The sequence below is a fragment of the Pan troglodytes genome, chromosome 22 (assembly GCF_028858775.2).
Source record: "Pan troglodytes isolate AG18354 chromosome 22, NHGRI_mPanTro3-v2.0_pri, whole genome shotgun sequence".
In the NCBI taxonomy this organism is placed as follows: Eukaryota; Metazoa; Chordata; class Mammalia; order Primates; family Hominidae; genus Pan; species Pan troglodytes.
The window spans coordinates 43,538,883-43,564,640 of NC_072420.2; the positions used below are offsets into that span (position 1 = coordinate 43,538,883).

Below are 25,758 nucleotides of genomic sequence, written 5' to 3' on the forward strand. Positions count from 1 at the left end.
TGAATTCTTGAATTCATTTCAATGATGTTTCTAGATGTTCCATGGGCTTTGCTAGCAAACACTGCCAGTTTGCCCAGCACTTTGCCAGCGTAAGGCCTGTGCCCCCAGATATATTCCCAGCCTTTTGGGGAGGAGCAGGGAGCCCCTGCAGGCTGTGCTTCTCAGCCTTTGGGTCATTGCCCGCCGAGCTTTACATTTGTTTACATTTCTTTTTAATGCTAATGGTATCATGTGTGGTCTGTAAGTCTCTATATGTATAGTTTTAATAAGTCTTAACTTTTTATAAACCAGCAGCCTCCTGGCCGGGGATAGCCAATAGCCCCAGCCCACTGAAAGCCTGGTGAGCAGAAAGGGAAGAGAAACAAGGGTGTGCATTCACTGGTAGGATGTGTTTCCTGAACGGCTCCTGCTCCTGCTGGACAAGCCCACGGAGGGCCCAGCTTCCAACAGGTGAGCCTTCATGCCCCACCACTACTTTTTATTTTATTTTATTTTATTTTTAGACGGAGTTTCACTCTTGTTGCCCAGGCTGGAGTGCAATGGCGCAATCTCGAGTCACTGCAACCTCTGCCTTCTGAGTTCAAGTGATTCTCCTGCCTCAGCCTCCCGAGTAGCTGGGATTACAGGCAAGCACCACCACGCCCGGCTAATTTTGTATTTTTAGTAGAGATGGGGTTTCTCCGTGTTGGTCAGGCTGGTCTAGAACTCCCAACCTCAGGTGATCCGCCCACCTTGGCCTCCCAAAGTTCTGGGATTACAGGTGTGGGCCACGGCGCCTGGCCTAATTTTTTTTTTTTTTAATTTTATAAAGAGGCAGAGTCTCACTATTGCCCAAGCTGGTCTCGAACTCCAGGGCTCAAGCAATCCTCCTGCCTCAGCCTCCTAAAGTGCAGAAATTACAGGCATGAGCCACCACATCTGGACCCAGCCTCTACTTGTTACTGCAATACGCAATTTGGAGCGACTTAACTGCTCACGAGGAAATGTCTCGTGTCACACGGCATTTTGAGTAGATACTTAGAGCACTTGACCTCAGCACAGTAGCAACAGGAGGTGGTTGTGAAAGATTCCAGTAGTGAGGTATGTGCTAACATTAGTTTTATGCAGTTGTGATTGAATACCGCATCTTTACGTTTCTCTCAACTGTGAATGCTGCCATGTGTGGTCTCTGTTTCTGTATAAAAGTTTTAATAAATTTACCAGCCTGACCAACATGGTGAAACCCTGTCTCTACTAAAAATACAAAACTTAGCCGGGTGTGGTGGCGTGTGCCTGTAATCCGAGTTACTCGGGAGGCTGAGGCAGGAGAATTGCTTGAGCCCGGGTAGCAGAGGTTGCAGTGAGTGAGCCAAGATCGTGCTACTGCACTCCAGCCTGAGTGACAAAGCAAGACTCCGTGTCAAAAAACAAAAACACAAAAACAAAAAAACAGTTTTTATAAATTTTAATATTTTATCAATTTGAGTATATTTTAGGTAGTAAATGATAAAATTAGTGTCTACATATATTTTATGCATTCATGACTTACCATTTTCTTAATTTTTCAGTATTTCTAGGCTATGTGGTTCATCCTAGTTTTGACAAATTATTTCATTCCTACAAAAAATTTTTCAATATATTTGTTGAAAAAAGCTACATATAAGTGGACCCACATAGCTCAAACTCACCTATGCCCTATAAGTGTCAACTGAGTGAATATAGATAGATACATAGAGAGCTAGATATAGATATAAATATCTATATTATGAATATCAGCCAGGCACAGTGGCTCACCCCTGTAATCTCAGCACTTTGGGAGGCCAAGGCCGGTGTACTACTTGAGCTCAACAGTTCCAGACCAGCCTAGGCAACATGGTGAAACCCTGTCTCTACAAAAAATACAAAAATTAGCCAGGTGTGGTACTGTGCACCTGTAGTCCCAGCTACTTGAGAGGCTGAAGTAGGAGAATCACCTGAGCCTGAGAAAGTCAAGGATGCAGTGAGCCGAGATAGAGCCACTGCACTCCAGCCTGGGTAACAGAGTGAGACCCTGTCTCCAATAAATAAATAAATCAATAAATATCATACATATGTGTTTCCTATTGGTTTTTTTTTCCTGGAAAACCCTATCTATCACATTGGCCAAATTTTGAAGTATTTGAGCTCACAATAAATATAGAGTATAAAGGTTTATAATTTTTTTTTTTTTTTTTAGAGACAGAGTCTTGCTCTGTCACCCAGGATGGAGTGCAGTAGAGTGATCTCAGCTCACTGCAACCTCTGCCTCCTGGATTCAAGCAATTCTCCTGCCTCTGCCTCCCGAGTAGCTGGGATTACAGGTGCCCGCCACCACACCCAGCTAATTTTTGTTGTATTTTTAGTAGCGACAGGGTTTCACCATGTTGGCCAGGCTGGTCTCGAACTCCGTACCTCAGGTGATCTGCCCGCCTTGGCCTCCCAAAGTGCTGAGACTACAGGCATGAGCCACTATGCCCAGCCTCTAAATTTATCTTTGATTGCATCTGATCTTTATTTAATCTAGGGTTCAATCTATATATATATAGATTGAAATTGTTCAAGCAATTCTCCTGCCTCAGCCTCCCGAGTAGCTGAGATTACAGGTATATGCCACCATGCCCAGCTAATTTTTGTATTTTTAGTAGAGAAGGGGTTTCACCATGTTGGCCAGACTGGTCTCAAACTCCTGACCTCAGAAGATCCGCCCACCTCGGCCTCCCAAAGTGCTGCGATTACAGACTTGAGGCACTGCGCCTGGCCAATTTTTGGTTTTTTAAAAGTTGAGATGTCCTGAAACACAGGAAGTATATGTGTTTTTTAACTTCAAACTTAAGTAAGAATAGGCCTTGAGACATTTTTCCCCACTCAAAACCCAGGCTGGCTCTACACATTTCCTTGCTAGCAGATTGCTTTGCCCAGGGTCACCCATCACTGACATGTAGCCCTGCAAGGGTGGCGACTTCCTCTGGCGGTTTCCAGCCCACTCCCAAGTGTTCTAGCCCCAAGGTCTCATGTTCTCTGAAGTCTGTTACACCAGAGCTCTGGCTGCTGAGACCAGTGCATGCTTCCAGGGTGGCACTGCTGCCTGTGATTTCTTGCTACTTCTCTGTTTTTTTGGATCCCTAGAGATATCCTTTACTTGATTATATGGTCATTTGAAATTATGCCTGTAACCTTTTACCCAGAATTACTACATGATTTGGAGCCCAAGGGTTTTCCATAACTTTTTTTCTTTTTAATTTGAGAAGGAGTTTCGTTCTGCTGCCCAGTCTGGAGTGCATTGGCACCATCTCAGCTCACTGCAACCTCGGCCTCCTGGGTTCACAGCTCCCGGCCAGTTTTCCATAATATCTAGTGACCAAATATTGCCAGAAATAGAACTTATTACTTGTGTTTTAAGACACAATTTTAGGCCCATGTGCAATGGCTTGTGCCTGTAACCTAGTGCTTTAGGAGGCCGAGGTGGGAAGATTGCTTGAGCCCTGGAGTTTGAAACTGTAGTGAGCTATAACCAAGCCACTGCACTCCAGCCTGGGTGACAGAGTAAGAACCTAAAAGAAAAAAATATATATATTATATATACCAGAATACAGAGCTGAGGCATGCATGCGAATGGTGTGATATTTGAGTATTTTTATTTTCCTCTTTGGCCCAAACACCTTGGAGTTAAATGTTCAGAGTATGGATCCAAGTGATCCTCTTGTAATCCAGTTATCCTAAAAAGAAGTTCGGCCAGGCACGGTGGCTCACGACTGTAAATCCCAGCACTTTAGGAGGCCGAGGTGGGGGATCACAAGGTCAAGAGTTCGAGACCAGCTTGACCAACATGGTGAAACCCTGTCTCTACTAAAAATACAAAAAAATTAGCTGGGCATGGTGGCACAGGCCTGTAATCCCAGCTACTCAGGAGGTTGAATCAGAAGAATCTCCTGAACCCAGGAGGCGGAGGTTTCAGTGAGCCGAGATTGTGCCACTGCACTCCAGCCTGGGCAGCAGAGCGAGACTCCGTCTCAAAAAAAAGAAGTTTCACTGACCCTTGGGAGACACAAGGGGGAGCCTCTAGTAGTTCAGGTAGAACTTTGTGTGATCTACAAAGAAAGGAATATAAACAAACATACACTTTTAAGGTTTTGTGTTAAAATGCTGGGTACTACTTGCTAGAGCTACAGGCAGAGTTGATGGTGCCCACAGAAAGACTCTGGGCAGAGAGTTAACTGGAGGAACAGCCTCTGCTGTCGGAAAAGTCTAGTCTACTATTTTCTAGCTGATTGGAAAATACAATAATGTATTTGTCTGGCCTCTGCTTTATTTCAATGCAGCACCTTATATTTGCTTCTTGCACTTGGCCCTGTCCTTTCTCTTTGGCCAAACACAGTTTAGGCCACAGTTACCTCCCAACCAGGCTGCATGGGCTTCCCAACCTTCCTGCTCCCTCTAGTCTTAGGCACTGGCCTCACACATTGTTGCCCTAGTTACCTTTCGAGGCCCTAATCACTTCCTTCAAAAACCATCAACATGGCTAAGCATAGTGGCTCATGGCTGTAATCCCAGCACTTTGGGAGGCCGATGCAGGCAGATCACTTGAGGTCAAGAGTTACAAACCAGCCTGACCAACATGGTGAAACACTATCTCTACTAAAAATACAAAAATTAGATGGGCATGGTGGCGGCGCCTGTAATCCCAGCTACTGGGGAGGCTGAGGCAAGAGAATCACTTGAACCCAGGAGGCGGAAGTTGCAGTGAGCCGAGATTGCCCCTGCGCCACTGCACCCTAGCCTGGGCAACAGAGTGAGATTCTGTCTCAAAAAAAAAAAAAAAATCAAGATGGTTCATGCCCCCTCAACCATAGGTACCCTACCTTTACCAACCTGGCCGGTGACCACGCCAGAGGAGGTCTTTTCTGTTTCTTCTTGAGTGTTGCAACTCCAGCAAGATGTCAACATCTGCTGCATGTGCCCGCTGGTGGTGGTGTGGAAGTGGGGAGCTCCAGGTCCATGAAGGAGGGTGACGTGGATCTTCCAATTCCAGATCAGGATCCCCAAATTTGTTACTAACCTGTGAATTATTAAGCACATCTCACAAGGGTGAGCATGACCTTTTCCCTGGACACAACAGAATTAGCCTAGTGGTGAAGAAAAAAAAATCTGGCCGGGTGTAGTGGCTCACGCCTGTAACCCCAGCACTTTGGGAGGCCGAGGCGGGCGATCACTTGAGGTCAGGAGTTCGAGACCAGTCTGGCCAACATGGTGAAACCCCGTCGCTACTAAAAATACAAAAATTAGCCGGACGTGGTGGCTCATGCCTGTTGTCCCAGCTACTCAGGAGGCTGAGGTAGGAGAGTCGCTTGAACCTAGGAAGTGGAGCTTGCAGTGAGCCTAGATTGTGCCACTGTACTCCAGCCTGGGCAACAGAGCAAGACTCTGTCTCAAAAAAAAAAATTTAGGCCAGGCACGGTGGCTCACACCTGTAATCCCAGGACTTTGGGAGGCCGAGACGGGTGGATCACGAGGTCAGGAGATGGAGACCATCCTGGCTAACACGGTGAAACCCTGTCTCTACTAAAAATTACAAAAAATTAGCCGGGCGTGGTGGTGGGTGCCTGTAGTCCCAGCTACTCGGGAGGCTGAGGCAAGAGAATGGCGTGAACCCGGGAGGCGGAGCTTGCAATGAGCCAAGATGGCGCCACTGCACTCCAGCCTGGGCGACAGAGCAAGACTCCGTCTCAAAAAAAAAAAATTTAAACAAAAAAAAATCTTTTGGCATTTTTTTTCCTTCTCCCTTTAGGGACAAAGGATCCCTTCTCATGATTATCCTAAGATCTAAGGTTATTCTCTTTGCCTCCCAGGGTGGATGGTGGCAGATGCCCTTGCATTTACTTGATTGCAGACTCCTCTTTGATAAAGGCCTTTGATAAAGGCCTCATTCCGCCAGTTTATCTTGCCACCTCAATGAATCGCTAGCTGTGAGTCAGGAATCCCTACACAATCCATTTAAATGACTGTGGCAGGGCCTCTTCCCCTGTGGAAGCTGAAGGTGTGGGCACGTCCATCTCCGATGAAATGCGAATGGGGCTCTGGGCACGCGGCGGAAGGCAGAGAACTCAAGAGGCAGAGAAAGAAGCTAATAACTAATTACACCGACTCCACAATTACGACTAACGTTGGGGGCGAACTCTTTGCTAAATAAACAGGTGAAACAAAGCTTCCATTTCCAATCGGCCTAACTCTGGTATTAGCGTTGGCAGGGGCCATGCAGGAGGGGCAGTGAGCAGTGGTGGCCGCGTTGCCGACAGAGGGTGAGGGAGCTGGGCGCGTGGTGTGGGCGCCGAGGTCGCGAGCCGAAGAGCTTTAAACCTCTCAAAACACAGAACTATCAATCAAGTAGGACCAGACTGTGCCCCCAGGGAAGGTCGCAGATTTAAGGCTGCGAGGACAAGGGCAAAGAAGTGCGAAGCGTTCGGGTGGACATTCAGGCCGGCCCAGCGCAGACGCCTGAGACGGGTGCCCAGCAGCCCCCGCAGGTCTCCGCCGCGCCCCCGCCACAGCGCCCAGGCGCCCGCAGGGCACAGGGATCGGCACCAGCCGGTGACGGGCCCTTCACGCTGCTGCCTGTGATTGGTGGTCCTGATCCGGGGCGTGGCCCCAAGGGAAGCACTTAGCCCTACTGGGGATGCGCGCGCAGACCCACGGCCTCTGCTCCGCCCCCAGCTCGCCTGTAATTGGCGCACTCGGTCCAAGGGGCGGGTGTTCAGGCGCGGGTGCGCGCGCAGCTGCCGTGGCCCTGCCTGGTGCACCCGCTGTCACCGCCATGGCTGCCCCGTGTTTGCTGCGGCAAGGACGAGCCGGGGCGCTGAAGGTAAAGGAGGAGCCGGCCTGGGCTGGCTGCGCGGCCCGGAGCCTACGTAGGGGATGGGGTGAGGGGGCGCGGTGCTGGTCAGGTCCGGGCCTGTCCGCGACCTCTAGCCGTCCTAGTTGGGCCGCTGACCCCGCTCCCTGGGCCCAGGACTGACGGCCACGGGGCCAGGCCGGGTGTGGCCAGCGAGCGTCCCGCGGTTCCCCCGAGCCGGTCCGCCGCCGCCGCTGCCCGAGGCCCAGGCCGAGGCTGGCGTGCCCCGTGCCGACGGGCGCTCCTGGCGGCAGACACGGGTGGACGTTCCCAGGTGATGCTGCCGCGCCGCTGGGGTCAGCCGCTGTGCGGCTCCCGCACGGCTTCTCTGAAGGACAGTGACTTCTCCATTTAGCCAAGAGAGGAAATGAGGGAACTTTCAGGGACCTGGTTAACTTGGTAACTTACAGCCGTTGAGAAGCCAGCTGACATGACCTGACGTGTGAAAAGGGGAAGAAGGGCTTTCTTTTCTGCAAATAAAAAGCTAAGGCCAAGGCCGGGCGCGGGCACTTTGGGATTTTGCCTGTAATCCCAGTACTTTGGAAGGCCGAGCCAGGCGGATCGCTTGAGTTCAGGAGTTCGAGACTAGCCTGGCCAACATGTCGAAACCCTGTCTCTAAAAAATACAAAAAATTAGTCTGGCGTGGTGGTGCATTCCTGTAATCCCAGCTACTCGGGAGGCTGAGGTGGGAGGATCCCATGAACCCGGGACGCGGAGGTTGCAGTGAGCCGAGATCATACCACTGCACTCCAGCCTGGGGGACAGAATAAATAAATAAATAAAATAAGGCTAAGGCCACTTCACTCTCTTACAAATTTTAAAATGGCTGTTATTACAAAAGCAGTAACTATTCCCTGCAGAATATATATGTGTGTGTGTATATATATATAAATATATATTATATATTATATATTACATATAATATATATTATATGTAATATATAATATATAAATATGTATTATATATTTATATATTATATATAAATATATTATATATTTATATATTTATATATTATATATATTTATATATAATATATAATATATATTTTATATATATATATTTTTTTGAGACAGAGCCTCACTCTGTCGCCCAGGCCCAGGCTGGAGTGCAATGGCACCATCTCAACTCCCTGCAACTTCTGCCCCCTGGGATTAAGCGACTCTCGTGCCTCAGCCTGCAGAATAATTTAAAAGTACAGATAGGGAAATTCATTGACAGTCTACCATTACTCCTTCAAGCATCTAGTTCCTAACGATTTCTATCAACTTTTATATGTTCACATAAGCACATGTACTCATGCTTACAATCATGAACATACACGTTTTCATGTTTATATGTGCACATACAGGCACCTCTGTTCCGTATCCAGCATCTAGAACATTGTACTGTCTAGCACTTAATAGGCCTTAGTGAGTATATGCTGAGTGAGTTGGCATAATATAAAATATCACATTTATATTATAGACACTTTTGAAGCAGTTTTTATATACCTACATCATTTTAGTGGCCAGATAGTATTTCTTCTACTCTATTTTCTAAGGATAAGAAAACATTTTACAGAAAGAAACATAGGGCCTGGCAGATGGCTCACGCCTGTAATCCCAGCACTTTGGGAGGCCAAGACAGGCGGATCATTTGAGGTCAGGCATTCGAGACCAACATGGTGAAACCCCGTCTCTACTAAAAATACAAAAAGAGCCAGGCGCGGTAGCTCACACCTGTAATCCCAGTACTTTGAGAAGCCGAGGTGGGTGGATCACCTGAGGCCAGGATTCGAGACCAACCTGATCAACATGGTGAAACCCCGTCTCTACTAAATACAAAAACTTGTCCAGGCATGGTGGTGCGTGCCTGTAATCCCAGCTACTTGGGTGGCTGAGACAGGAGAATCGCTTGAACCCACGAGGCGGAGATTGTAGTGAGCCGAGGTTGCGCCACCGTGCTCCAGCCAGGGTGACAGAGCAAGACTCCGTCTCAAAAAACAAAATACAAAAACATTAGCCAGGTGTGGTGGTGCACACCTGTAATTCCAGCTACTTGGGAGGCTGAGGCAAGAGAATCGCTGGAACCCAGGAGGCGGAGGTTGCAGTGAGCCAAGATTGAGCCACTGCACTCCAGCCTGGGAGTCAGAGTGAGACCCTGTCTCCAAAAAAAAAAAAAAGAAAGAAAAAAGAAGAAACGTAGTATTTTGTAGGTTAATAAATAATTGGAGACGACAAAAAAAAATACACTGGAGAACGTCTGGTTGAAGTTTTATTAAACCAAATATTAATAGTGATTGTCCTTGAACTCGGGTGTTTTCTTCTTGCAGCCTTTTTGTATTTTAAAAAATGTCCATAATATACATACATTATGAAAACTGTAATAACCATTAGAAGTATATACCATGTGAATGTTTTGCACTTACATGTAGTGGTAATATGTAATATTCATATGCATGGTACCTACATGCACACAATCCCAGCACTTTGGTTGTTTTTTTTTTTTTTTCTGAGACAGTCTCACTCTGTTGCCCAGGCTGGAGTGCAGTGGCGCGATCTCAGCTCACTGCAACCTCCACCTCCTGAGTCTAAGCAATTCTCCTGCCTCAGCCTCTGCAGTACCTGGAACTACAGGCATGCACCACTGTGCCTGGCTAAATTTTTTTTTTTTTTTTTGAGACAGAGTCTTGCTCTGTCGCTCAGGCTAGAGTGCAGTGGCACGATCTTGGCTCACTGCAAGCTTCACCTCCTGGGTTCACGCCATTCTCCTGCCTCAGCCTCCCAAGTAGCTGGGACTACAGGCACCCGCCACCATGCCTGGCTAATTTTTTGTATTTTTAGTAGAGAGGGGGTTTCACCGTGTTAGCCAGGATAGTCTCGATCTCCTGACCTCATGATCCACACGCCTCGGCCTCCCAAAGTGCTAGGATTACAGTCGCACCGCGCCCAGCCTTTTTTTTGTATTTTTAGTAGAGACGGGGTTGGCCAGGCTGGTCTCAGAACTCCTGACCTCAAGTGATCCGCCCACCTCAGCCTCCCAAAGTGCTGGGATTATAGGCGTAAGCCACCGCACCTGACCAATCCCAGCACTTCAGGAGGCCGGGGCTTCAGGATCTCTTGAGGCCAGGAGTTTGAGACCAACCTGGGCCACATAGCCAGATCTCATCTCTATAAAAAATAAAAAATATTAGCCAGGCATGGTAGTATGTGCCTGTAGTCCTAGCTATGTCAGAGTATCGCTTGGACCCAGGAGTTGAAGGCTGCAGTGAGCCATGATTGTGCCACTGCACTCCAGCCCGGACGACTGAGAGAGACCCCTGACTCAAAAAATATATATATATATATTCATATATAGTACTAGCTATTATAACGGCATTACTCTAAACATCCATATTCATTAATTCTTTTGTCAGACTATGCTCCAGGAAGCCCAGGTGTTTCGAGGACTTGCTTCTACGGTTTCTTTGTCTGCGGAATCAGGGAAGAGTGAAAAGGGTCAGCCACAGAATTCCAAGAAGCAAAGTCCACCAAAAAGTAAGATTTTGCTGGTAGTCATAAGGGAAAGAGAATGCAAAAAGAAAATAGATTAGTCAGCCTTCAAAGCACAACAATGAGTTTTACTAGCTACGTAATTTATGCTTCTTCTTTTTCAGCAGTGTCCAGATTATACAAGACACAAGATCTATAACAGATTTTAGACCAAACATTTCAGTCATGTCGTAGTCTTTGACTCAATATTTAGCCCTGAAATGGTTTTTCCTGTATTTTCTAAATGCCAAACCCCAACCTGAAGTGAGTGATGCCTTGATAAAGGCTCTGTGGCATTTAGATGGCCCCGGCACAGTGAGCTTGCCAGAAAGCCACCTTACTTTCCATCCTCTGATGCTGAGTTGTTTTGTTTTGTTTTGTTTCAGTCTCTTTGAGACCCATCTGTGGTTTTCCAGGCATTGCTTAATCCCAGTCCAGGACTAGCTGGGACTACAGGCACGTGCCACCACATCTGGCTAATTTTTTGTATTTTTAGTAGAGACAGAGTTTCACAATGTTAGCCAGGATGGTCTCAATCTCCTGACCTTGTTATCCACCCGCCTCGGCCTCCCAAAGTGTTGGGATTACAGGCGTGAGCCACTGCGCCCGGCCTAAATCTTTAATTCTTTTTTTTTTTTTTTTTTTTTTGAGATGGAGTCCTGCTCTGTCGCCCCGGCTGGAGTGCAATGGCGCAATCTCGGCTCACTGCAACCTCCGCCTCCTGGGTTCACGCCATTCTCCTGCCTCAGCCTCCTGAGTAGCTGGGACTACAGGCGCCCACCACCATGCCCAGCTAATTTTTTACATTTTTAGTAGAGCTGGGGTTTCACCATGTTAGCCAGGATGGTCTTGATCTCCTGACCTTGTGATCCGCCCGCTTTGGCTTCCCAGAGTGCTGGAATTACAGGCGTGAGCCACCGCGCCCGGCCCTAAATCTTTAATCATTATATGGGGTTGTAGAATAGTAATTGAGTTTGGTTTTATTTTCATCAATATACTATTTCCTCAGTTTTAATGTTTGAAAGTATTTAGATTCTTTTGTTTTCTTCCTCCTTGGTCTGTGCACAGAACACTGGTAACTTTTAAAATATTTGTATTTATACAAAGAGTGCCAGCCCCTGACTGCCTCTCACAGTGTGTGGACTTGAGGCTTGGATTCCACGGGAATGTTATTTAGTTTTGTGCTATGACTCCTGCCTCGTTTTTCAATCATTGTTTTTTTCTCTTCTTCCTTTTATGTTATTTGTTTTAAGAGAGGGGCTCTGGCTCTCTCTCCCAGGCTGGAGTGCAGTGGCACAATCATAGCTCACTACAGCCTCAAACTCCTGAGCTCAAGCAATCCTCCCACCTCAGCCTCCTGAGTAGCTGAGACTACAGGCACATACCACCACTCCTGGCATATCCCTGGCATGTTTTGTTGATGTTGTTGTTTATTTTTTGAAATAGAGCCTTGCTGTGTCACCCAGGCTGGAGTACAGTGGCACAAGCATAGGTCACTGCAGCCTCGACCTTCCAAGCTCAAGTGATCCTCCCACCTCAGCCTCTGGAGTAGCCGGGACTGCAGGCGCACACCATCACACCCTGGCTAATATTTTCATTTTCCATACAGACGAAGTCTCACTGTATTGCCTAGACTGGTCTTGAATTCCTGGGCTCAAGCAATCTCCCTGCCTCAAACTCCCGTAGTATTGGGATTACAGGTGTGAGCCACTGTGTCCAGCCTACCTGGCATGTTTTTGACATTCTCTAAATGTTTACTGATGAACAATTAGTTGAATTTCATTGCTAACATTATCCTCTCCTTTGGTGAATTTTAGTCTGTGTCTGCAATCCTACATCATAGACTTATGAATTTGGATTAAATGGATTTTAAAATATCATGGCAGAGCCAAAGAGCCCCCTTTTTAGATACATGCGTCTGTGTGTGAGTGGAAACGGAGTGCTTCATTCTGTGGCCATCTGGGGTGTGGTTTGGGGAGGGGAACACTGACCTGGGAGTGGGCCTTGGGCTCTCATGGAGCTCCTGCCTCTGGCCTTGACGGGCCCTGCAGGCCTCTGAGCCTCGGTTCCTTTGTGCTTAAGCAGGATGATCATGCCAGCCTTGCTGGGTGGTTGTGAGACTGGCTGCAGTGGGATACACATAGCTACTGCACACACTGCAGAGAGCTTTCAGATGGGAGGACAGTTTTCAGAACTAAGCTCATCAATACACAGAACAGTTGTATCTTGTAATTTTTTTTTTTTTTTTTTTTTGAGACGATGTTTTGCTCTTTATGCCCAGGCTGGAGTGCAATGGCGTGATCTCGGCTCACCGCAACCTCCGCCTCCCTGATTCAGGCAATTCTCCTGCCTCAGCCTCCCAAGTAACTGGGATTACAGGCATTCGCCACCACGCCTGGCTAATTTTTTGTTTTTTTGTTATTTTGTTTTTTTTTGCAATAAAGTCTCACTCTGTCGCCAGGCTAGAGTGCAGTGGCATGATCTCGGCTCACTGCAACCTCCGCCTCCTGGGTTCAAGCCATTCTCCTGCCCCATCCTCCCGAATAGCTGGGACTACAGGTGCCCGCCACCAAACCCGGCAGATTTTTCTGTTTTTAGTAGAGACGGGGTTTCACCATGTTGGCCAGGTTGGTCTCCATCTCTTGACCTCGTGATCCGTCCGCCTTGGCCTCCCAAAGTGCTGGGATTACAGGCGTGAGCCACTGCACCCAGCCAATTTTTTGTATTTTTAGTAGAGACAGGGTTTCTCCATGTTGGCCAGGCTGGTTTTGAACTCCCGACCTCAGATGATCCTCCTGCCTCAACCTCCCAAAGTTGCTGGGATTACAGGCATGAGCCACCGCACCTGGCCATGTATCTCATAATTTTTAAAAGAATTCCTGTACAGGCTGGGCGTGGGGGTTCACGCCTATAATCCCAGAACTTTGGGAAGCTGAGGCGGGAGGATCAGTTGAGTTCAGCAGTTTGAGACAAGCCTGAGCAACATAGTGAAAACCCATCTCTAGAAAAAACTTTAAAAAGTAGCTGGGTATGGTAGCGTGCACCTGTGGTCCTAGTTACTCAGGAGGCTGAGGCGAGAGGATCATTTGAGCCCAGGAGGTCGAGGTTGTAGTGAATTATGATTGCACCACTGCTGCACTCCATCCTGGGTGATAGAGTGAGACCCTGTCTCGACAAAAATAAATACTGAGTCTGGGTGTGGTGGCTCACACCTGTAATCCCAGCACTTTTGCAGGCCAAGGCGGGCCGATCACTTGAGGTCAGGAGTTTGAGAACAGCCTGGCCAATATGGTGAAACCCCCGTCTCTACTAAAAATACAAAAGCTGGGCATGGTGGCGGACGCCTGTAATCCCAGCCGCTCAGGAGGCTGAGGCAGGAGAATCGCTTGGACCCAGGAGGCAGAGGTTGCAATGAGCTGAGATTGTGCCATTGCACTGCTTCTTGGGTGTCACAGCGACACTCCATCTCAAAACAAACAAACAAGAAATCCCTGTACAAAGAAAAATAAATAATGCTTGTAAATGGACACGTGCAGGCCCATATTTTCCCCTGAAGTGTTGGTAGTTGGTAAGTGTAAGATACAGAGGAACTTTTCACCCTCCATGGCACATTGCCAGATCAAACCTTTCTCAGCCAGAAGTGGCTTTGGAAGCTCTAACAGAAGTTTCCTGCATGCAAGTGAGGTACCCAAAGCTCTCATCCTTGGAGTCACATCTCTAGTCAGAGTGTCTGCCACAGGACAAGACCCTGGCGCGATGGGACATGCTGTGCCTTATTTCATCAGAGGAGTCCAGCTTTCCCCAGCACATGCATTCTCCCTGAGGAAGGCTGCTGGCACAGATGTCAGGGGCTGGGTGTTCTTGGAGGTGCACCTTGGGGAACCGCTGGGCTCTCTAGCTTGCTGCTTTCCTTGAATCCAGTACCCAGGCCTAATTTTGCAACAGTCAGTAATAAATTGTTGACTGAGTAATTTCTGTGTAGCTTTTTCAAGAGTATGTCCAGAAGCCACAGTTAATTATCCATTTGAAGTCCTTGTTTCAGTTTTAAAAGTAAGGAATATCTGGAAATAGAAATTTCACGTAATTTCTATTTACACACAGTGTAAATAGTGGCTCAGTAAAAAAATAGGCACAGTGGCTCATGTCTGTAATCCCAGCACTTTGGGAGGCTGAGGCGGGTGGATCACCTGAGGTCAGGAGTTCGAGACCAGCCTGACCAACATTGTGAAAGCCTGTATCTACTAAAAATACAAAAAAAAATTAGCCGGGCGTGGTGGTGCATGCTTGTAGTCCCAGCTACTCGGGAGGCTGAGGCAGGAGAATCACTTGAACCCAGGAGGTGGAGGTTGCAGTGAGCCAAGATCACGCCATTGCACTCTAGCCTGACCCAAAAGAGTGAAACTCCATCTCAAAAAAAAATTACCCAGGCGTGGTGGCACACAACTGTAGTACCAGCTACTCGGGAGGCTGAGGCAGGAAGATCACTTGAGCCCAGGAGGCGGAGGTTTCACTGAGCCGAGATTTGCACCACTGCACTCCAGCCTGGGTGACTGAGCTAGACTCCATCTCAAAAAAAAAGAAAAAAAGAAAACGAAATTTTACGTATCAAATTATAACAAGCAGTGCCAGGCACTGTTCTAAGCACTTTTCCCATATCTCATCTTCCCCAGTCCTCAACAACCCAGGGAGTAGATGCTGCTGTTATCCCCATGTCATAGACAAGGAAGTTGAGGTCTGGAGGGACTGAGCTGCCTGAGTCATGCAGTGTCCACACAGGTGTCAGCGGAGAAGCCTGGATTTGAACCCAGGCATTCTGGCAGTGCAGTTTATATTTTAATCACTGTGCTGTCTTCCTTCTGAAAATTCTTGATTCTCATGTGTTTATTTAAAAATAAAATGCCGGGCGCGGTGGCTCATGCCTGTAATCCCAGCACTTTGGGAGGCCAAGGCGGGCAGATCACTTGAGGTCGGGACTTTGAGACCAGCCTGACCAACATGGAGAAACCCCGTCTCTACTAAAAATACAAAATTAGCTGGGTGTGGTGGCACATGCCTGTAATCCCAGCTACTCAGGAGGCTGAGGCAGCAGAATTGCTTGAACCTGGGAGGCAGAGGTTGCGGTGACTCGAGATCGTGCCATTGCACTCCAGCCTGGGCAACAAGAGTGAAACTCCATTTCAAAAGAAGAATTAGATAAATAAATAAAATAAGTAAAAATAAAAAAAAACTTTTTATAGTGAAACACCTGTAGAGGTTTCCATTACCATATAAAATTTGAGTAACTTTATTCTCTAATGTAATGTTTAAATGCACCTCTGTTTCTGAATGTGCCTTGTTTCCAAAGTTAGTTTTGTGATATTTTGACAAGATGTGGAAGTATTTTAAGGTTGCTAATCTATGTTTCACACCCTAACCCTTTTTACTTTTGATAGGGGGATCACTAAAAACTTGAAGGCCATGCCCTCACTTTTCAACTAAGCAGAAAAGAGATTCAGGAAATTTGAGTTCTATTTTGAGAGGTGATAGGGAAGCAACAAGGCGAATTCCTGCTTTCACTAATTACTAGTATAGTATTTGTAAACCTTTATTTTACATAGTTTGTTATGGTCTCTGAGAGAAGAGAAACAGTCTCTGAAAGTCCCCATCTCAGGCTGTGAGATAGGCCTACACAGCTAGTCTTAGGTCGGTAGTTTTGTGTTTTATTATACAGTCATCCTTCAGTATCTGAGGGGAATTGGTTCTAGGCCACCCCTCCCACCAGGATTCCAAAATGTGCAGATGCTCAAGTCTCTGATATACAGTGATGCAGTATTTGCATATCATCTAAGTACATCCTCCTGTATACTTTAAATCATCTCTAGATTACTTACAATACCTCATACAATGTAAATGCCATGTAAATAGTTGTTGTATTGTTTAGGGAATAATGTCAAGGAAAAAAGTTTGTTCACGTTCAGTACTAAAGCAGATGATTTTCTGAACATTTTCCGTCCTCAGTTGGTTGCTTGGTGGGTTTCTATGGGACCTGTCTTAGGATGATTGCATTGAAGATACCGTCAGTAATAAGTAATGTGTCATGAAATGTCTGTAATTTTGACTGAGTTTTAAGTTGTTTTGTTAAATAACATTCCTCTTTATGCCGTTTCCTAGATGTAGTGGAACCAAAGGAGAGGGGCAAGCTCCTAGCCACCCAGACAGCAGCTGAATTGTCTAAAAACTTATCTTCACCCAGTTCTTACCCGCCAGCTGTGAATAAGGGCAGGAAGGTAGCTAGTCCCAGTCCCAGTGGCAGCGTGCTATTCACAGATGAAGGGGTTCCGAAATTTTTGTCAAGAAAGACTTTGGTAGAGTTTCCACAGAAAGTTCTGTCTCCATTCAGAAAACAGGGCTCTGATTCAGAAGCTCGTCAGGTGGGTCGGAAAGTGACGTCGCCTTCGTCTTCATCCTCGTCCAGCTCCTCTGATTCTGAATCTGATGATGAGGCTGATGTTTCAGAGGTCACTCCTCGAGTGGTGAGCAAAGGCAGAGGGGGGCTTCGAAAACCAGAGGCCTCTCATTCCTTTGAAAACAGAGCCCCCCGAGTTACAGTATCAGCAAAAGAGAAAACCTTGCTGCAGAAGCCGCATGTGGACATCACTGATCCAGAGAAGCCCCACCAGCCAAAGAAGAAAGGGTCCCCTGCTAAGCCATCAGAAGGCAGGGAAAATGCGAGACCAAAAACCACAATGCCCAGATCTCAAGTAGATGAAGAGTTTTTGAAGCAAAGTTTAAAGGAAAAACAATTGCAGAAAACATTTAGATTAAATGAAATAGATAAAGAAAGCCAAAAGCCATTTGAAGTTAAAGGACCCTTACCTGTCCACACAAAATCAGGGTTGTCTGCGCCACCGAAGGGCAGCCCAGCGCCTGCTGTGTTGGCAGAAGAGGCCAGAGCAGAGGGGCAGCTGCAAACCAGTCCTCCTGGGGCGGCAGAGGGGCATCTGGAAAAACCCGTGCCAGAGCCCCAGCGCAAGGCAGCCCCTCCCCTGCCCAGAAAGGAAACCTCAGGGACGCAGGGAATAGAAGGGCACCTGAAGGGTGGAGAGGCAATCGTGGAAGATCAGATACCACCAAGCAATTTGGAGACAGTTCCTGTTGAGAATAACCATGGTTTCCATGAAAAGACAGCAGCGCCGAAGCTTGAGGCCGAGGGCGAGGCCATGGAAGATGCAGCCGCGCCAGGGGACGACCGAGGCGGCACACAGGGTATACCTTGACTCGCGCTCCCAAGTGCACCCTTTTTAGGGTAGTGAGGCAAAAGAACTAATTTACATATGCTTGTAGAGCAGTGTTACAATTAGTCAAATTCTGTACTAGAAATATGGCCTGTAACGCTGTCTTAGCCAGGCAGAAAGTATGTCTTAATTATGGACAATCCACATCTTTATATTCAGAATCCCTAAAATATTTAACGTTCTTTTTTTTTTTTTTTTTTTTTTTAAAGATGGAGTCTTGCTCTGTTGCCCAGGCTAGAGTGCAGTGGCGCGATCTCTGCTCACTACAACTTCCATCTCAAGCAATTCCCCTGCCTCAGCCTCCCAAGTAGCTGAGATTACAGGCGCAGGCCACCACACCCGGCTAATTTTTTTGTATTTTTAGTAGAGATGGGTTTTCACCGTGTTGGCCAGGCTGGTCTCGAACTCCTGACCTCAGGCAATCCACCCGCCTCGGCCTCCCAAAGTGCTGGGATTACAGGCGTGAGCAACCCCACCCTGCTTAACCTTCATCTTTTTTTTTTTTTTTTTTTGAGATGGAGTCTTGCTCCATCTCCAGGCTGGAGTGCAATGGTGCAATCTTGGCTCACTGCAACCTCTGCCTCCCAGGTTCAAGCCATTCTCCTGCCTCAGCCTCCTGAGTAGCTGGGATTACAGTCCCCCACCACCATGCCCAGCTAATTTTTGTATTTTTAGTAGAGACGGGGTTTCACCATGTTGGCCAGGATGGTCTCAATCTCCTGACATCATGATCAGCCTGCCTCGGCCTCCCAAAGTGCTGGGATTACAGGCCTGAGCCACCGCGCCCGGCCCCCAACCTTCATCTTAAAGAGTATGTCCTTGGCACTCTTGACTATTTCTTAACCAGTATAATTTTTGAAAACTGGCAGCTTAACATTGTCACCACTGACTTTTGAAGGTGTCCAAGTGTTCATTGATGACCTTATGGGGCATCTCGCTAAGTGAAAAGGGGAGCCTCCGCTTTAACTTGCATAGGTGAAGAGCAGTAGCTAGTCACTTGGCGTGAGAGTCTTTGGGTAAACTAGATGATTACTTTCAGCATCCTGTGCACAGGGCAGATTCACAGTTCAGGAATTAAAGCAGTAGGTGTTGTACAGGGCAGCCGCTGCATACGCATCCTTTCCCCTGGACAGCATTTCCTTCTCCGGTTAACTGAAAACACATATGGGCTGCTTTACTCTTCTAGAAGACATTTTATGAAGGGTTTTTGTTTTTTGTTTGTTTGTTTGTTTGTTCGTTCGTTTTTGACATGGGTTTTGCTCTTGTTGCCCAGGCTGGAGTACAATGGCACAATCTTGGCTCACTGTAACCTCCGTCTCCTGGGTTCAAGTGATTCTCCAGCCTCAGACTCCAGAGTAGCTGGGATTACAGGCGTGTGGCACCACCCCCGGCTAATTTTTGTATTTTTAGTAGAGACAGGGTTTTACCATATTGGCCAGGCTGGTCTCGAACTCCTGACCTCAGGTGATCCACCTGCCTCGGCCTCCCAAAGTGCTGGGATTACAGGCATGAGCCACCGTGCCTAGCGTGTGAAGGCTTTTAAAGGGCAACAGTATTTATTCCTATTATGTTACCATTTTTTTTTTTTTTTTTTTTTTTTTGGAGATGGAATCTCACTCTGTCACCCAGGCTGCAGTACAGTGGCGCAATCTTGGCTCACTGCCAGCTCCACCTTCCACGTACAAACGATTCTCCTGCCTCAGCCTCCTGAGTAGGTGCCACTACAGGTGCCTCCCACCACGCCTGGCTAATTATTGTATTTTTAGTAGAGACAGGGTTTTGCCATGTTGGTCAGGTTGGTCTCGAACTCCTTATCGCAGGTGATCCACCTGCCTCTGCCTCCCAAAGTGCTGGGATTTCAGGCGTGAGCCACTGCGCCCAGCTGTGTTACCATTTTCTTGAGCACTAAACTTGATAAGATGCAATGTGCTTTAGGTGGGTCGTGGCAAACGTGAAAAGGCAAGCTTCCGTTTTAGAATCCATGGCTCTTCTTGAAGACTTCTCTAAAGTGCATGATCCCTAACAAGCGCGGCTCCGTCCTGTGTCTGCTCTCCATCCTCTGTACCGCCACCCCTTGCCTTATGTGCCTTACGTGATGCCTTCTTGTTCTTGGTTCATTATGCGACAGGATCTATGTGTTTTCCCCCCTCTCCGTCTGCTCTTTGATCAGTACGCCAAGTGCTGGTGCTTGCCAGACTTCCCAGCCCTCAGGAACTGCATTTCCTGATGCTGCTGCTTTCACTCCTGCTCTAAAATGGAGACGAATAACACAACTCGCAGGATAAAAACAGAATTGGGAGTTTTCAGACTGCAAACCTTTCTGAAGAGAAAGTTCTAATGTTTCACGGGTGTGTTGTTTCTTAACTATCTTCAGTGCGCATGCGCAGAGCCCACCTTGCAGAGCCGTGTCTGTGTGGGGCCGCGGTCTCACTAGGCAGTCCGTGCCCCAGTACTGGCCTTCCAGGTAGAGTGGTTTTAGATCAGAGTTTTGTAACCCACATCTTGGTCAGTTATCGCCCTCCCTATAGTAACTAAAATAGTACGTTCTGCTTTGAAGGTGTCCCTACACCACACCGAAGATACTCACCTTGTGGAGATCGGAAGGATGCCAGCTCTTTAAATAAGACATCGTTTTTGCTTAACATAACTTAAAAATGAAAAACAGAGCTTTTGATATTAATTGAAATAGTGAGAAAATAAATGTATTTAGGTTATTTTTTTGTGGAGCATGAATGGAAGTTAAGACAGACCTAATGACCTGATTTACAGAAATTGAGTCAGTACAAATCTTAACCCAAATATCAGCCTGTGTTCCCGTGCTGGTTTTGATTTTGCCATTATGTTATATTGTGTGTCCTGCTGCAGGAGACCAGTACTTCTTTTGCCTCAACCCCTACTTGTAGTTTCGAATTACCAAATGTTTAAATGCTGTGTTGTTGTTATTAGAATTTATCTAATTTTCTTCTATCAGAGATTCAGAAGGCTCCTTTAGTTTAAGCTTTTCAAAAAAATTTTTTATTTGACAGACTTGCTCTGTCCCACAGGCTGGAGTGCAGTGATGTGATCTCAGCTCACTGCAACCTCCCCCTCCCAGTCTCAAGCGATCCTCCCACCTCAGCCTCCTGAGTAGCTGGAGACTACAGGTGTGCCACCATGCCCTGCTAATTTTTTTTTTTTTTTTTTTTTTTTTTTTTGAGACAGAGTCTCACTTTGTCACCAGGCTGGAGTGCAGTGATGCAGTCTCAGGTCATTGCAATCTCTGCCTCCTGGGTTCAAGCAATTCTTGTGCCTCAGCCTCCCGACATAGCTGGGATTACAGGAGTATGCCACCACACCTGCTAACTTTTGTAACTTTAGTGGAGACAGGGTCTCACCTTGTTGGCCAGGCTGCTCTCAAACTCCTGGCCTCAAGCAATCTGCCCGCCTCAGCCTCTCAAAGTGCTGGGATTACAGGTGTGAGCCACTGCTACTGGCCCCTGCTAATTTTTTATTCTTTGTACAGACAGAGTCTCACTATTTTGCCCAGAATGATCTAGAACTCCTGAGCTCAAGCAATCCTCCCACCTCGGCCTCCCAAAGTGCTGGGATTATGGGCGTGAGCCACCATGCCCAGCCCAGATTTCTAATAGAGGTAGATTTTATCATGCATCTCTAAGTTACCTGAAAGTCCTGCTATAATTGTTCTAGGCATTTTCAAACTTTTGAGAAGCCTAGAAGTATACAAACTAAGATGTTAAGACACGTTGTATGGCCTGGCATGGTGGCTCACACCTGTAATCCCAGCACTTTGGGAGGTCGAGGCGGGCAGATCACTTGAGGTCAGGAAATCGAAACCACCCTGGCCAACATGGTGAAACCCCGTCTCTACTAAAAATACAAAAATTAGCCAGGCATGGTGGCAGACGCCTGTAATCCCAGCTACTTGGGAGACTGAGGCAGGAGAATCACTTGAACCTGGGAGGTGGACGTTTGCAGTGAGCTGAGATCGCACCACTGCACTCCAGCCTAGGCAACAGAGCGAGACTCCATCTCAAAAAAAAAAACACATTGTAATAACTATTCCATTTCTTAAATTGGAAGGCTGTATGTTTTAGAATAAACTTCCAAGTAATATCTTTCTTTTTCTTTACTGTGGCTTTTGTAGGCTTTTCTTTTTTAATTAGACAATTTGTTCCTCACAGATAGGGTTGATGAAGAATACTTGGTAGGTAAGCACCTGTGTGTGAGCCGAGTCATTCATAAAGAACTGTTCACAGATAGGTTGATGAAGAATGCTTGGTAGGTAAGCGCCTGTGTGTGAGCTGAGTCATTCATAAAGAGCTGTTCACAGATAGGGTTGATGAAGAATGCTTGGTAGATAAGCACCTGTGTGTGAGCCGAGTCATTCATAAAGAGCTGTTCACAGATAGGGTTGATGAAAAATGCTTGGTAGGTAAGCGCCTGTGTGTGAGCTGAGTCATTCATAAAGAGCTGTTCACAGATAGGGTTAATGAAGAATGCTTGGTAGGTAAGCGCCTGTGTGTGAGCCAAGTCATTCATAAAGAGCTGTTCACAGATAGGGATGATGAAGAATGCTTGGTAGGTAAGCGCCTGTGTGTGAGCCGAGTCATTCATAAAGAGCTGTCCTTGTGTTGGTCTCATGGGCATTGTGTTTCCTCCGCAGAGCCAGCCCCAGTGCCTGCCGAGCCGTTTGACAACACTACCTACAAGAACCTGCAGCATCATGACTACAGCACGTACACCTTCTTAGACCTCAACCTCGAACTCTCAAAATTCAGGATGCCTCAGCCCTCCTCAGGCCGGGAGTCACCTCGACACTGAGGGCCCTCGGTGTGAAGATGAACCTTCCACCGTCTTCACTGCATCCTGGAGTGCAAAAATAAAATCCACTCAAGAGTCACAAGGCCCACTGTGCATAATCGGTTTCACTTTTACCTTTTTTTTTTTTTTTTTTTGAGACAGGGTCTCACTCTGTCACCCAGGCTGGAGTGCAGTGGCACATTCTCGGCTCACTGCAACTTCCACCTCCTGGGTTCAAGTGATTCTCCCACCTCAGCCTCCCGAGTAGGTGGGATTACAGGTACTCACCACCAGGTCCAGCTAACTTTTGTATTTTTAGTAGAGACAGGGTTTCACCATGTTGGCCAGGCTGGTCTCGAACTCCTGACCTCAGATGGTCTGCCCACCTCCGCCTCCCAAAGTGCTGGGATTACAGGCGTGAGCCACTGCGCCCGGCCACTTTCACACTTTTTACAGTGAGTGGTGAATTAGCAACAGTAACACTGATTATCCAACATATATTTTGGAATATCTACTATGTGCAAGGAATTTTTCTTAAACTCTTAAGGTTATGAATCACTGGGCAAATCCATATAATTAGAGAATTTTAAGTGCTTTAGAGCGGTGTGATTCTACTGTGCTCAGCCTAGTCAATTTAGCATTAAACTGATTATCAGCTGAGTATCAATAATGTAATAGTGACTTCTTTTATTTTTTTCGAGATGGAGTCTCTGTTGCCCAGGCTGGAGTCCAGCGGCACAATCTCAACTCACTGCAACCTCCGCCTCCTGGGTTCAAGTGATTCTCCTGCCTTACTTAGCCTCTTGAGTAGCTGGTACTACAGGCTCGCGCCACCATGCCTGGCTAATTTTTTTTGTATTTTTAGTAGAGATGGGGTTTCACCATCTTGGCCAGGCTGGTCTTAAACTCCTGACCTCATGATCTACCTGCCTCGGCCTCCCAAAATGCTGGGATTATAGGCGTGAGCCACTGCACCCAGCCAGTAATAGTGACTTCTAATCCTACAGCCCTGGTTTTTGATCATTAGAAACAGGAGTTTTGGCCAGGTGCAGTGGATAATTCCTGTAATCCCAGCGCTTTGGGAGGGCGAGGCGGGTGGAGCATCTGAGGTCAGGAGTTGAGACCAGCCTGGCCAACATAGTGAAACCCCATCTCTACTAAAAATACAAAAATCAGCCAGGCATGCTAGTGGGTACTTGTAATCCCAGCTACTCAGGAAGCTGAGGCAGGAGAATCATTTGAACCTGGGAGGCGGAGGTTGCAGTGAGCAAGATCGTGCCATTGTACTCCAGCCTCGGCAACAGGAGTGAAACTCAATCAACAAAAAGGAACAGGAATGTTACTAATTTTAACTACTGCATTGCAAACGAATTGTATTGCAGTATTTTACCATCAGAAAAGGAAGGGAATTGTTTTGTTTGCCTCTGTTAGATATTTTATATAAACTTGAGGACATTTTCATTGGTGAGATTCGGAAGAGGTGAAGTTTCGTGCAGTACAGGGACGGAGTAGGAAGAGGTGAAGTTTCGTGCGTACAGGGACGGAGTAGGAAGAGGTGAAGTTTCGTGCAGTACAGGGACGGAGTAGGAAGAGATGAAGTTTCGTGCGTACAGGGACGGAGTAGGAAGAGATGAAGTTTCGTGCGTACAGGGACGGAGTAGGAAGAGGTGAAGTTTCGTGCAGTGCAGGGACGGAGTAGAAAGAGGTGAAGTTTTGTGCAGTGCAGGGACGGAGTAGGAAGAGGTGAAGTTTCGTGCAGTGCAGGGACGAAGTTGCTCCCCGCTGGCCACAGGCACTCAGTGAGCTATTTTACCTATTTAGGGTTTCTGGGTTGGCCAAGTAACCTCCCATCCCTTGTGATAGATAACTTTAAGTCACACCTTTGGGGGCAATGTGGGGGGCTCCTGTGCATCACATGGAGCACACTCCCCAGCACTCTGCAGAGACAGACTCCCAGTCTGACTTAGAGAAAGTAACCAATGTAGGTGAGGGCCAGGGCACGGTGGCTTACGCCTGTAATCCCAGCACTTTGGGAAGCCAAGGCGGATGGATCACTTGAGGTCAGGAGTTTGAGACCAGCCTGGCCAACATGGTGAAACCCTGTGTCTACTAAAAATACAAAAATTAGCCGACTGTGGTGGTGCGTGCCTGTAATCCCAGCTATTCAAGAGGCTGAGGCAGGAGAATCGCTTGAACCCGGGAGGCGGGGTTTGCAGTAAGCCGAGATCATGCCATTGCACTCAGTCTGGGTGACAGCGTGAGACTGCATCTCAAAAAAAAAATTTTTTTTTTAAATATCAAAATTGAAAACTAGTGTTGTGGTCATCTGCCTCAGATTGTGTTACCACACGGGAGACTTAGCAACTCAGCCAGATTCTTCTAAACACATTTTTTATAATAAAAGTGGTAAAACTACATTACCAAAAAGAATATAGTAAACTTACCTAAAATCCACTATGCTAACCCAGCCTTTTTTTTTTTTTTTTTTGAGACAGCCTCACTCTTGCCTGGAGGAGTGGTGCGACCTCAGCTCACTGCAGCCTTGTCCTCCCAGGCCCAAGCAATCCTCCCATCTCAGCCCACTTTGTAGCTGGGACTGTAGGCACTGGCCACCATGCCCGCCTAATTTTTGTATTTTTTGTAGAGACAGGGTTCAAGAGATCTGCCTGCCTCGGCCCCAGAAAGTGCTGGGATTGCAGGCGTGAGCCCCCATGCCCAGCCATTAACATCTTACAGGATTCCCCAGTGGTGGTGGTAGGTGTAACCATTTTAATGTACCTACAACTTTTCTATCCTGCTATTTGCATTTTTTGGTTTTTCATTTAATAGTTCTCAAGCTGGGATCCGTGGAACTACTGTGATGGGTGGTGATGCTTTGGAAATGGAAATTCCCTTAATATTAAAATGAACATGAATATATTTTGATTTGCATATATTTTTAAGATAAAGCATGAGACTTGTATAAAGTTCTTTCCAGGCTGGGCGCGGTGGCTCATGCCTGTAATCCCTGCACTTTGGAAAGCTGAGGCGGATGGATCACCTGAGGTCGGGAGTTTGAGACCAGCCTGACTAACATGGTGAAACCCCCTCTCTACTAAAGTTACAAAATTAGCCGGGCGTGTTGGTGCATGCCTGTAATCCCAGCTACTCGAGAGGCTGAGGCAGGAAAATCACTTGAACCCAGGAGGCAGAGGTTGCAGTGAGTGGAGATTGCACCATTGCACTCCAGCCTGGGCAACAGCAAAACTCCGTCTCAAAAAAATAAAGTTCTTCCCTTAGAACTAGTCCTG

The 25,758-nt window shown here is 47.0% G+C and overlaps 2 protein-coding genes across 4 annotated transcripts in view; one reads left to right on the forward strand and one right to left on the reverse strand.

Moving 5' to 3' along the window:
* WDR4 (WD repeat domain 4) overlaps window positions 1-4,887 on the reverse strand; it is a 47,861-nt gene extending 42,974 nt beyond the window's left edge. The window contains exon 1 of the mRNA XM_054675082.2: window positions 4,867-4,887. The gene's annotated coding sequence lies outside the window, so the exon portion shown is untranslated. The remainder of the gene's footprint in view (window positions 1-4,866) is intronic.
* A 1,840-nt stretch (window positions 4,888-6,727) lies between these two features.
* Window positions 6,728-22,571, forward strand: NDUFV3 (NADH:ubiquinone oxidoreductase subunit V3). Of its 3 annotated transcripts, none has more exons than XM_009434126.5 (4): window positions 6,728-6,853; window positions 10,280-10,400; window positions 16,545-17,639; window positions 22,332-22,571. In XM_009434126.5, the coding sequence occupies exons 1-4, from the start codon at window positions 6,806-6,808 to the stop codon at window positions 22,487-22,489; spliced, it is 1,422 nt and encodes a 473-aa protein (XP_009432401.4). In that variant the 5' UTR covers window positions 6,728-6,805; the 3' UTR covers window positions 22,490-22,571. The 3 variants fall into 3 exon arrangements, with proteins under 3 accessions (XP_009432401.4, NP_001065281.1, XP_063659462.1); XM_063803392.1 differs by lacking the exon at window positions 6,728-6,853 and adding an exon at window positions 7,082-7,282; NM_001071813.1 differs by lacking the exon at window positions 16,545-17,639 and having other exon boundaries at window positions 6,806-6,853; window positions 22,332-22,489.
* The last annotated feature ends 3,187 nt before the right edge of the window (window positions 22,572-25,758 follow it).